This window comes from Aspergillus multicolor (genome assembly GCF_047715735.1).
Source record: "Aspergillus multicolor strain CBS 133.54 unplaced genomic scaffold BDW74scaffold_29, whole genome shotgun sequence".
Lineage (NCBI taxonomy): Eukaryota > Fungi > Ascomycota > Eurotiomycetes > Eurotiales > Aspergillaceae > Aspergillus > Aspergillus multicolor.
The window spans coordinates 1-13,587 of NW_027395980.1; the positions used below are offsets into that span (position 1 = coordinate 1).

The 13,587-nt window shown below is 37.3% G+C and overlaps 2 protein-coding genes across 2 annotated transcripts; both read right to left on the bottom strand.

The window, feature by feature from the left end:
* Nucleotides 1-9,049: 9,049 nt before the first annotated feature.
* On the bottom strand, nt 9,050-10,207 carry BDW74DRAFT_159714 (putative 2,3-diketo-5-methylthio-1-phosphopentane phosphatase). Its single transcript, XM_073725500.1, has 3 exons — nt 10,130-10,207; nt 9,320-10,068; nt 9,050-9,263 (listed from the first exon to the last, which is right to left on the bottom strand). The coding sequence occupies exons 1-3, from the start codon at nt 10,164-10,166 to the stop codon at nt 9,153-9,155; spliced, it is 897 nt and encodes a 298-aa protein (XP_073580272.1). The 5' UTR covers nt 10,167-10,207; the 3' UTR covers nt 9,050-9,152.
* Nucleotides 10,208-12,954: 2,747 nt separating this feature from the next.
* Nucleotides 12,955-13,327, bottom strand: BDW74DRAFT_181556 (uncharacterized protein; the record flags this gene model as incomplete). The annotated part of the gene is made up of 2 exons (XM_073730055.1): nt 12,955-13,023; nt 13,088-13,327. The coding sequence occupies 2 exons, from the start codon at nt 13,325-13,327 to the stop codon at nt 12,955-12,957; spliced, it is 309 nt and encodes a 102-aa protein (XP_073580273.1).
* Between the last annotated feature and the right edge of the window lie 260 nt (nt 13,328-13,587).

Genomic DNA, 13,587 nt, shown 5'->3' on the forward strand with positions numbered 1-13,587 from the left:
AAAGGCTTCTAAACCCTTTTATTCTTATCCTTTTAGGTGTATTACACCCTTTCACACTATTCGCTAACCCCTTCTAAGGCCAAGGACCTTATAGTTGGCGTATGAAGCTGGAAAGTAATTTCTTTAAGAACCTAATCTTAATTAAGTAGTTTAAGACCAGCTCCTGCAAAGCCACTGTAAATATTACTTATAGTAAAGACTTGTGCTTGTGCTGCAGGATATAGGTATAGGAAATCCTGTTTATTAATATGGTTATTTCCAGTCACTATTAAGCCTTTAACTAACTTTTTGTATAAATATTTAAGTGGTCCAAAAACACCAACATTAAGAGGCTGAAGAAGGTGAGATGTATAAGGAGGCATGCAAAGGTAGATAATTGTATTTTCCTTGTAAAAAGCATTAAAACCTGCAGTTTGATGGCTAGAATGGCTATTAAGAATAAGCAACCGCTTAGCACCAGTTATAGAATACTAAGACCATGGTTAAACACCTTTTTTAGCTATTAAAGGCCTATTTTATCTGTAGTCTAACCATTCTTACTTGTTGAAAGTATCCAGGTCTTTGGAAGCCCTGGTTCTTGGTACCAGGTAGCCTGATGTTCTTTAGCCTTTAAGACAATCACTGGTGGTATTAAGATCCCTTTAAAGCTTATATATTTAATAATTATAACCCATTCCCGGTTGCCCTGGATAACCGTACGAGGTCTCTTACTATGTTTTACTGCAGTAATAACCTTTAAGGTGGTGCAAACCCCTATTACAAAGCTAGTTTTATTAAAGTTCTAAATATTATCTTTATATATGCCATGCTCTTTAATAACTTCCTGTACTATTTAAAACTATTATTTTATAACTTTTAGGTCCTCCTACTCTGCGCGCTGGTATGTAATTTTTTAATTATATCTTATACAAAGCTCAGGGCAATGTTTAGTAAAAGTATAGGGCTAGTTAACTTTAAAAGTTATAGTTATATTCCGCGTATAATTACAGAGCAAAGTTTCTGCCATTTAACACAGAAACTTTAATTAAATTAAAAAGCCATATTTATCTGCATTTAGCAGTTTCTTAACAAGAACATTCTCTTTAGTATTTATTAATTTATGGCCATTAGCGCGTGTTTCTAAGCGTGATTTCCTTTTATCTAGGCGAGCGTGAAGGGTAGTACAGGATACCCTAAAAACTTTTATAACTTTTTATTTTAACTTTATTTTCTTTTTCTTATATGCAGATACAGCCATCTGCATACTAGATTCTTTGTATAAAGGTATTTTATAAAGAATTGATGGAGAAATAACGCGTTGAAGAAGATATTTTGGTGGTTACGGAGAAAAGTGGCCGCTTAACTATAGTGGCCGCTCGGCCGTGGATTACGTTATCCTCTGTGCGCGCTGAGTCAGCATGGGTGCTGACTCAGCCTATCCGCGGAGGATTCTCCGCGGATATCTCTAAGTTCTTGTAAAAGGGCTATATATAATATCATGGGCCTTATAACTACCCCCCCCCTTTTACAGCCTTAATTCCTCAAGGCCTATATCCTTGTAGTTTTTATAACTAGCTTAAATATTTTAAAGCACCCTTAAAAAACCTCCGTGGCAGCCTAAAAAAACCCTTCGCGAGCGAAAAAAGAACTCTTACTATGTAATAAAAAAAGATATACTTCTTAATATATTACTACCCTTATAATCCTTTATACACAGCCTTAAGAGCTTTTTTTAATTATATTAAGTTTTCTTAGGCGCCCTTTTCTAAAGTATTAGGCCTTGCCCTGCAAGATTATTTATTTCCTTGTGTGTTAAGATTTCTTATAAATTATAAACATGTATTATTATTACAGGTGTCTTAGTATATCTAATTATTTTTATATACTTTCTTATATTTTAAGTATAATACTTCCGCGAGCATGGTTTCCGCAGGATAAAGGCTATTTTAATACTATAAATTTTATAAAGATCCTGCTAGGTATCCTGTACTTCCAGCCCCCCTCCTGTTTTGTATATTATTTAGGAAGTTCCGCGAGAAGGTTAAAAGGCTATAACTTTTATAATAGCACTTGCTGGCTATACTTATTATTACTTATAGGAGAAATATTATTCCAGGTTATTCCTTTTATATTAATTTTTAATACTAAAATACCCTTTTATTCTCTCCCTTTTCTTTCTTTTTTTCCTTTTTAATAACATACTTTAAAAACTTTATAAGTATGGCTATTTCTTCGTGAATTTTTTATTACTATTTATTTTATATTATTTTTAGGTTATTTTTAGAAGGTCCTCCTGGTTCTTAGCCTTTTTATAACCATGGCTTATAAAATCTTTTAGGCGCCCATAAGTAACATGCTTTAGTATCTTTACCCTTATATCTCTTTTATCTCTTGTTATATATTTTTTACTTTAAAATTATTATATAAGGTTCTCCTAGCTTTTAGCCACCTGTTAGCTTTAGTAAGTAAGATTTTATAAATGCTTTTAAGTAATATACTTTAGTATTATACTTTTTTACTTTACTTTTTATAGCCCTTGCAAGCAGGTAATTATTAACTTATATATAAATTTTTAAGTTATTAAAAATACCTCCTGCTACTACTACTCCCCTGTTCCTGGCCTTTCTCATGCCCCCGCCCGCGGCTACTCATGGCCTTAATCTTTAGGCTGGCCTGGGTGCTAATAACCAGTAGTGTCTTAACCTTTAGCTAAATTTAATAAATACCCTTTTTTTTATATAGTTACCCGGGGAAATATAACTATAATACTATTTAATATTATTATATAGCTGCTAGCTGCTGTGAGTATTCCTAACACTTTTTTTATATATATACTAACACCTCGCAGTTGCCCGGCCACCTCGTGGTTAACACATCCCCTGCCCAAGGTGGGCCACTCTCCAGGAAGGCCTGGGATACCTTACCTCCGGGCATAGTAATAGTTAATAACTAGGCTACAGCTTAGTTTATTAATTATCCAGGAAATATATTATCTTATTAGGGAACCTTCTCCGCGAATAACCCTTTAATCTTACCTGGCCTTGCACCCTGGGACAGCACTAAGCCCCTGTTTAACTAAGAAAAATAATAAATTTTTGCCCTAGTATATAGGCATGTATGTTAATGCGGCTATGCCAGTAAAATCTAGATTATAAACTATGTATAAACTTGCAAGGCTATTCTTATAACACGCGCCGGAAATAAACCTTTTTATAGCCATAAATATACTAAGTACTATTACCTATTTACTGGGATTAGTAAAGGCTAACCTGTATTTATAAAATATATTTCTAGGGGGATTAGCAAGAAGTATAATAATTACTTATATTACTTAACTTCTTATTTTTTGCGTGAGACTAGGTAGTTAAGTCAGGCACTGCGGGCTTAAGTTCTGGTAAATAGTTACTAGTTAATTTACCAGCAGAGCCTTCTCCTGTAGGGATAATAGGCTTTATTCCCTGTGCCCATAAGGTATATGTGTATAATAGCAATTTTCGTGGAGGATGGTTAGGTATTAGTTTAAAAGGGAAGGATGTTATTAGTTAGGTTCATAAAGAATATTTTTACCTTATTCTTATCTTTTTTATTTTAAATAAGGTTTTTTTTCCCTTTTTATTATATACTTCTTATACACCTGTAAGTGCTTTAAGTTTCTAACTAGCTTCTTTATAACCTCCCTATATCTTAATTACTTTACTTAAAGCTATTTAGGATTCTTAACACCTGAACCCAGAATATCCTTTATATAATACTTTTTTTTATTCTTATTTATAAACCTGGTTTTATAATACTCACAAGTATTTACTCTCTTTATCTCCTTATGTTCGCGGAGCATGGATATATAAAATATATTATATACACGAAGACCAGCTAATAAAGCCATATATTAGGCATTTTATTTTATCTGCTTTATTACCCTCCGCGGACCAGACCGGAGCTAATCTAACTTCTGGTTTAGCCTTATCCGCGACTAATTTATATTATTAATTTAAACATAGTTACCAACCTAAAAGGTTCTTGTAACCCTTTTTATATTATAATACTTTATTTACAAGGCCTAAGCAGCTTTAATACCCTTCCTGGCCTTCTCGCGGATCTTTTAAAGGTGTCTTATTTAGTTAAATACCTTACAGGATATTTTATCCCCTAGTTCCAAGTCCAGTGTAATAACCCTGGGATTTATTTTATACACCACATAAAATAATATATTTTAAATAAATGCCTGCTATAAGTTATTATATATAAACTTTATAAAAGGCAAATAATTAACCTAATTATCCTGCAAGAAATTAATATATCCTTGCAAGAACTACTTTAAAATATTATTTAAGTATTTTATTTAGCTATTTATTTATAAATAATATGCAGTACTTATTAAGTGCTTTACTAAGATATAGTATATAAAGTCCAACTAAAACCCCTTTACAAAGACACTCCCACAGTTTATTATAATATTTACGGGCACGCCATGTAACCAGAATACCTTATAAATCACTAGGTAAGCTAGTTTATGGCCCTTAATTAACTTTCTTATAGGGATAAAGTAAGTTATCTTGCTTATTTAATCCACTACCACCAGAACAGCATTATATGCCTCCCGCGAGTTATTAAGATCTTCTATTTTAATACTCGCAGGCAGGTTTATAATAAAATCCATGCTAATCTACTCCCAGGGCTCCGCGGGTACTAGCAAAGGCTAAAATAAGCCTTATTACCTGCTATAAATTACCTTTAAACCCTGGTAAATGCCACATAACTTACAGTACTTCCTAATAAAGTTATATATCTTTAGTTAAAAAAATCTTTACTTAACTAGCTCTAAGGTCCTTTTTTCTGCAAAGTGCCCTGTAAATAAGTTATTATATAACTTTGCAAGAATTTTTATTTATAACTAGTAATAATCTAGAATATATAACCTTTCCTGGTTATATAAAAGGCCCTGCCGCATGTGCCATTATCTTTATAACTATAAAGTACTCTTATGCACCTTAGGGTTTCTCCCCTGTAATTTATATTCATAAATTACACCCAGGACCTTTCTTACCAAGGGGTCCTGCTTTAAAAAAGCTGGTAAACTCTTTAAGATTCTTTATAAGGGATCTGGCTTAAATAGCCCCTTTTTTTTATAAGTCCTTCTTACCTTCTTATAAGGAACCTTTATCTTTAATAAAAAATCATTGTTATTAATAGTTACAGCTACAAGCCATACTTGCCCGAGCTACCAGGAACCTAACTTATTTATATAAATTATAAACTAGTCCCTTTCCAGGTTTTTTTTATAAAGCCTGTATTATAATACTTTTTATAATTATACTTAAGAATATATCCTCCTGGGCACCTTACATGTTTATAATACCTAATTACTAAAGTAGCTTTTATTTTACTTGCTCCGCGTGACCCTCTTGGTCTTCTTTATATTAACTATTTTATATATAATTAATTCTTCGTGAAGGTCCATCCGCAGGGTTTAATTTCCCTGTATAATAAGTAATTTAAAACCAGAACCTAGCTAAAAACTAAAATTAACAGATCTGTATCCGCGAGAGTATTTTTATTAATAACTAAAACATAGCCAGCGCCCTGTGGTCCATGACCACCTTAACCTCTCGTGACATACCTTAAAAATAGTGCCTTTACTCGCGGAAGGACTTTATAATAGCTAGGAGCTCTTGCTCTCCTGTTATATAATTATACTTTAATATAATAAATTTTTATAAGAAAAAAGCCACTAGCTTTTATATCCTATCTAGATATAACTAAGTTAATACTTTACAGAGACCACCTCCTAAGGTATTTATCTTTACCCGCGTGAGTAACTTTTTTATAAAATAATTTAATTTCACTATCTCCTTAAACTTCTCCTTAAAAAAGTTTACTGCCTTACAGGCCGCCAGGGTTATTACTAACCCCTTATTTTTAGCTATTCTTGCGGGACTATTCTTAGGCTTTTTAAGAAGATTTATAAGGACTGCTATTACTACCGTGTAGGCATGAATAAACCTGTGATACTAATTAGTAAACCTAAGAAATATAAGAATATTATATATTATTTCTGGCATAGGCTATTCTTAAATTATAGCTACTTATGATTTCTTTATCTTAACTTTGTTAGGTATAATAATATACCCTAGGAAGTTAATTCTCTGCGTAATAAAGCTATATTTATCTTACTTATATATAGCCCTGCCCCGCGGAGCCTCTTAAGCACCTTATAAACATGCTTTTTATAACTATTTATATCTTGTAAGAATATAATAATATTATTAATATATATAATTATTATAATATCCAGTAAATCTTAAAAGACCTAGTTTATAAACCCTTAAAATATTACAGGGGTGTTTATAAGCCTAAATAGTATTATTAAGTACTTAAATAACCCATACTTTATATAAAAGGCTGTCTTTTACTTATTTTTTTTTATAATCTAAATCTAATTATAGGCATCCTAAAGATCTAACTGTGTATAAATCCTTATGTTACTTAATCTCGCGATTATCTTATTAATAAAAGGAAGTGGATAATAATTCTTTATAAATATGGTATTTAGCCCGCGGAAATTTATGCATACATAAACTCCGTTATTTTTCTTAAGTATATATAACAGCGGTGCCTTAGCTAAAGATTTAAATAAATAAATTTATTCCTTTATAAACATGCTTTATATATACTTATAAATAGCTGTAGTCTCCTGCGGAGAATAGTAATACAAGGGCCTAAACAGCAGCTCCTTACCTTTCTTAATCTTAATCTTAAGATTAACCCTTTTATAATAGGGTGGAAGTTATTAGGATTCCTTTTTTAAAAAAATAATTATAAGATCCCTGCACTAATCTAGCAGCTTATTATTTAATATAATTTATTTAATTTTTATTATGCTAATTTAAAAGGGTTATAACTAGTCCTTGTAAACTTTTTTTATAAACTCTTCCGCGGATACCCCTTTAACCTAATAATCTTGCTCCATGAAGGTTAATTCCTTCACAGCCTAGATAGTCCGCGGGTTGTGGATCTTTAACCATGGCATTCCTAGTATTATTTATTTTATATTTAGGGAAACTACTATAAGTACTTTAAACTCCTTTTAGTTCCTGTGCAAGTCCTGGAGGTTTATATCTACCTTTATAATACCCTTATTCCGTACTCGCCCTTTATTAATGGCACGTGTAAATATTTAGTATGGCAAGATCTTTTATCCTGCCTGCTTTATAAAAAGAAAAGGAATTATATTTACTTTACTTTTATAGTTTATAAGCACCTTACAATTCATGGCTGCCCTGCTAGGTAAGGTAATCTTTGCAGGTAAGAATATTTATTTTATAGAAATCTAATTTATCTTTAGCTAAGATTATTTATTAATAACTATAGCTATTATTACAAGATTCTTATATTATTTTTTGTCCTTTGCCTTTTTCTTAAGATATAAATAATTTAGTTTAATATACCTAATTTTCTTATAGTAGTAACACTAAGGCTCCTACTTTTTTTTTTTTTTTATAAAAGCAGGCCTCTTAACCTTATAATTACTTATTTTTTATAAAGATTTCTTGTTCTTGCCCTGCAAAGAGTTATTTAGTTTAAAATTTATGTTTACAGGTTTTGGATTGGTACTAGTTAGATCTTGCGATGTGGAAGGAAGGCTTGGTTAGAGCTTGGTAATAAGGGACACTAATTCCGCAAGCATGTTTAGGAAGTATGGCTGTTCGCGGACCTTTTGCTTTATTACAGGTGAGTATGATTTAAAAAAGATTTATAAAAAATAGTATTAGTTTAATTTCCCTGTTCCCCCAGCTCTAACTACTATTCCCTTTAATATTACAGGTATGCATAGTCTAATTTATTCTTAGCTAGTCTTATATATAAAGCCTTATTTTATATAATATATAATTTATCTGCGGGATTTCCTAACTATTTAAGGAGAAACTCGCGGAGGTTTATTTATATTAGGTTTTTTAATATTTTAAACTCCACGCTTTATAAACCTTGCAGTGTTAAATTAAGATAAAGTACTATAAAGTTTAAGACTTTTTTTTAACAAGAAACCATTAGTTTTTTTAAAGGCTTAAACTCTTTTTATAAAGGCATAGTAATTTATATAGCTTTTATTATTATACTAATCCTTTTTACTAGGTAATTGCAAGATAAGAGTTCTCTTTTTTAAAGGCATTAAAAAAGAGTTTAACCCTTCTTATACATGCCTGCAAGTAGTCTTATTTATAATATATTTTTTATAAAGTTATTAAATTAGCTTTGCTTGTTTTAGTTTCTTTTTTTATAACCTTGCTTACTCGCGAAGTTCTTCCAGAAATAGTTCCTTAAGCGGCTGTAAGAGGGGTGGCTCCCCCTTATGCAAAGATATAATAATTTTAAAGTTAGATTTTATTAAGCCTTCGTGAATAGCCGCAAATAAACCTTTTTATAAGGGGTAAACAGGTGCTCCCTAAATAGTCTTACAAGAGATTATTTCTAGTTACCGCGAGGTTAACCGGGTTCGCGGCATAGGTGTAAATTACCCCTTATAAACTAAATATATTAATAAGTATTAAAATTATAAGGTCCTTGGCCTTAAAAGGGGTTTGCAAATAGTGTAAAAGGGTGTAATATACCTAAAAGAATAAGAATAAAAGGGTTTAAAAGCCTTTTTTTAGAAACTAGCTTTATTATAAGATTAACACTGGGTATTAAAACTCTCCCCTCGCGGAGGACAGGTATCCTCTGTGCGCGCTGAGTTAGCATGGGTGCTAACTTAGCCTATCCGCGGAAGATCCTCGGCGGATATCTCTAAGTTCTTATGGAAGGGCTATGTACAATGTCATGGGCCTTACATTTTTACTAGCTATAAGGCTATAAGAACTAGTTTTAAAGAAACTAAGACCTTAGAAAGGGGGGAGGGGTAATTATAAGGCTTGATATATATATACTTTAAACCCTTTATAAGAACTTAGCTATATTTATAAAATACCTATAAATTTCCACGCTCCACAATCATTCAGTGGCAGTTTTTGCGAGAGCCGTGCGATTGGGAAATGTCGCATGAACAAATGAGGAATCAGTCATGGTATTTTCATTAGGTTTCGTGACATATATCTAATCTATTTTCTATTTACAGGTGTATTTAGATGTCAGTCAACAAGTCGTGATATTATATGGATAAATCAGCAGATTGGACATATTCAAGTCGGGACATTGCTAGTCTGGGCTTGCGGTGCGTATTCTGAGAAATTCTCAGGCCACAGGAACATCTTGTCCTCTCTTGACGGTGTGGCAGCAACGAACTGAGGAACCTGCAACAACTCAGCACGCGCATAAAGCGCAATATCAATAGTTGTGGTAGACTTACGGCTTTTTTGCTCGACACACGGCGCCACATATTAGCACGAGGATTGAAGCGGGCAGGCTTGCCCACTCCGCCAGTCTTCTGCTGGTCCTCCTGCATGATCGCTTCAACCTCGCGCCTGATATCGGTAAAGGAGTCAAAGGCATGGTACGGAATATTGTTCTCAATGCAGTATTCCTCTAATCGCAGGCCCCTGCGGGCGAAGAGAACATCTGCCTCTCGTGCAGCGGGCAGGTCAGACACACCGTCACCGATGAAGATAATCAGCGGGATCTCTCCCTCCTCCTCAGCAACCAGCGCACGACCCTCCTTCACAGATAACTCCTTATCATGACCCAGCGGGGTATCATGCCGCCAAATCGGCTTCCACTCCGACCCATCCTCTTTGATCTGCGCATCATTGGCAACAATATCGATACTCGCGGCCTCGGCATCACCAAGGTATATAGACAGCACTTTCCGCAGAATCGGCTTGAGTCCGGCGCTAATGACGTTAAAATCGATGTTGTTGGCTATACAGAACTGGTGGAATTCACGGAAGCCAGGGTCGATCTCGAGCTCTTTCTGCATGATCTGGAAGCCGTCTTCGAAGGGGACGCGCAGCGAGCCCCACATTTCTTCGGAGACTTCGCGGAATGAGCGCACCCCGGACTTTATTTGCTCGTCCAGGATGCGACGGCGCTCTTCACCGCAGCCGAGGTTGTCGAAGAGGACGTGGCCGGTGTCTTGCATGAAGATTGTGCCGTCGAAGTCTGCGGGAGAAGGCGGGGGTGTGAGTGTTAGGCAGGGGAGGTGGATGTTTGTAGTGCTTACCTGAGAAACAGACGATCTTTCTCGTTGTGGGTGACATTGTTGGTGGTTGTGTAGTGTGGACTGAACTCTGGTTGATAGAAAGTACGAAGTTTGCAGTATGTATGGGGGAAAGGCGAACGGGGCAGTGAAATAGCCCGTCGGCTAGGGTGATGACGTACCGATCCGATGGGACCGATGGGTTATCCCGTGGGCCACGTTCCGTATATCCTGCAGAGAAGGTGGGCCGAGTTCGCATCCGGATTCACAACGTCATTGCACAGGAACAGGAACAATTTCGGCCGACCGGCTTCCTCTGCTCGCCGCTCAGACAAGATTCCCGAGACTATGGTGGCGATTAATTCAATAAGTTCCATATCTCGTACTGGCTTTCTTCAAGGAGTGCCATAACTAATAGACGAGTCACGACTCGCTTCTAAGCATCAACTGGTGACTGCAGCACTCCCCGCCCTTTTTCGCTTGGGGGCCAGCGGTTCCCCATGCTTGATACCCCGCCAGTTTGCAGGGCAGAATTCCCCACGCGAGTGGGACTAGTAGGTAGGTTCCAGTACCTAGATATGGACCAAGTTGTCCTTTCTCGGCCCAGCGAGGCTACCTGTCTCTTCACATTGCATTTTGTTAGTGATCCTGTCCACGGACCAGTCAACCCGGCACATTCACGTACCGAATGTTGAGTAATGGCAAAACGATCGACTCAAAAGCCACAAGGATTGATCTAATATAAAGCATCCGAATGGTAGCACAAATGATAGGTGCTATCATTCTGGAGGAGTAAATGCGGAGAACTCGGAGGTGGGATCTACAAAGACAAGATAAGTACCTATTCCCAGAAGCTGATCGGCATATCCAACCTCTTATGAAACCTGCCCCCGCCATGCTTATACCATATAGAGGCTAGCCCAGCCATATTCAATTCCATGCCGCACTAACCTTCGAGGTATCTACCCTTAACGGTAAATCCTTTACCTGTGCGCTCGTAGTACTCGAATTTTTCTGTCGTGCAAAAGACAAGTATCAGCAACAATTACCTACATTTATCATCAATGAGCCCCATGAAGGGGGAATGTGTCGGGTCGAGGAGTTGGGACAACGCACTATCCTCAATTCACAACGGCTGTGCTTCCTCTCATAGAGTACGATACTATGGCTTCGTGATTTGTTCCTACATATTGTCATGTCAGTAATCCTCATATGAAATCCAATATATTCATTAAGGCAAGCTAAACAAACCGTCTCAAACCAATCTCATCCCTGATTCCACACTTTCACAAAACGGAATCGCCCCGGCGCATCGAGGTCTTCGAAGACGTCAAAGAGAATGTTTTCCGGCTCAGTAGTGACATATTTCCATAAGGGTCGATGCACCGCTTTGACTTCCTCAATGTTCTCTGGCGCGACGCGGGGGGTGACGAAAATGATGAATTGTTTGCCCGTATATGGGGGAAAGGTTGGGGTGGTCATTTTGGATGTTGGTTGGTATGAATATGAGGATGGAGATGAGGGCTAAAGAAGATGATAATCATTAGTAAGGGATGCAAGTAGCTGCTGCATGTGGCAGATAGATGTAGGCGGATTATATAACTAGTTGTAGATACGCATACGATATGGTAGCCGCCGGATGTGCCCCAAGTATGCCGATATCTCCGTGTCATGGTCGCACATGATTACAAACACGATGATATTATATAACTATAAGCATGCATGGAATTTAACATCTCAGGTTACATTGATTATATACATGCTTTCCCAGGCCTTCTATACGCCCATCCGGAAGGAGTCGCACTCAGAAAAGTGTGCATCAGGCCTAGAAAACGGAGGTACAAGCACGATTCTGCTCAAAACCAGTAATAATAAATCTGGTATAAGACTGTGGTGGCTTTGTGGGTATGTTAGAAGGGCCTTCATCCGCGGCTTCCGTGTACAAAGAAACCAGAGCTTCTATCACTTCACCTCACTCACCCAATCACCAAGCGTTGTTCCGGCTAACGCTTTTCGTTCCAGGGCCATGTTCAAATAGACCTCGATCCCTTCATTCCCCTTGTTTATTTATTGTACGTACCTTCCATAGTTCATTAGTTATTAGCCATTGATTAGGCGGGATGATGCCTCATGATTGTGAGTAGGAAAGTAAAAATGCTATCAATGGCACTAATATAGACTAACATGCTACTAGGCGAACCTGGAGTATAGGCCGTCGCTGATATGAACAGGAGAAGTCTCAGGCGCAGTGGGCTGTCTAGGTACAAGGCGCACGCTTATAATTTCGCCATCAAACCTAGGAGTGTTGAAAGGCGTCAGCCGGGGTCAAGTTGAATTTGGCTAATATTGAATCGGCATACTATGTTCTGTCCATATTAACACAGGCATATTCTGCCTCATCAGGCCAAGAATAAGTGATTGTTGCTGTCCTGTCTGAGCTGTAGTTAGACAATGAATTTGGAGTTGCCACTCACACGATAAAGTCTATATCGCCCGTCACATTAGATGGGCTGTATTTTTTGCCCGTGTTCTCTGTATCGAACCAAGTCCCGACCTCAAGTCAGTGATAGCTCTGTTTCAGACACTACGAGAGGTTGGGGACAGCAAACTAGAATATCGGTGACTTTTCCATATATGGAGAACTCGCGGTGCAGTGTTTCGCGCTCCGCATAGGTAGTTAACCCGCTAACGAGGGTCAGAAGACGTGGATAATAAATCTGAATTGATCCATTCGCATACCGAATACTAATTTCACACTCCCCCGCTACATTGTTTGCCAAGGGTTCTTCTTGTCGCGATAGTGCCAGTGGCACGATTGGGGGTCTAATAGCTGCCAAGGGCGTAGGAACTTAATAGACGATTTTCTCATAGGTGTCGATATGAACGTCGTATAGGTCGAATGTTGTTATCTTGAGAGCCTGCGAGTGTCTGAAATCAAGATGGTTCCCCTTGCCAGTGTTCCTGTTAGCAGAAGAGGCTTACCAGTACACTGGCAATGGCCTTATCAATACTCAAACCCCGCTCCATGGTGTTGACATCACGCCGTGCGAAAGGGTTGGCACATACCATAACAGGGTGCAAGCTGTACTGACTAGGCGAGGCATTATGGAGACGCAGTTTCTTTCCACACTGCAGGAGGGCCCTTTCCATACCTTTCAGGTTCTTCGTCGCTGCGTCGCTCAGTATGCAGATGAAGTTGAGTTTCCACAGATCAAGTGACATTCCAAGTCAGTGGCGTAGGCCTATAAGGGATCCCTGAACAAGATGCTTTGATTTAATGCGATTCGACCGCTCGGGCTTGGCCCCTGACTGGGTGCCCGTCCAATATGAGATTTCAGACGCAGTACAAGCTCATCTATGACTTGCTACTCATATCCAGTGTTATTACCTGACTGAATTGCTGCAATCACTGTCCTATAAGTGTCCACAAAATGCTCAATAGCCGGAGAAGTGTTACCCACATCCACGTCGAGGGCGAGTGT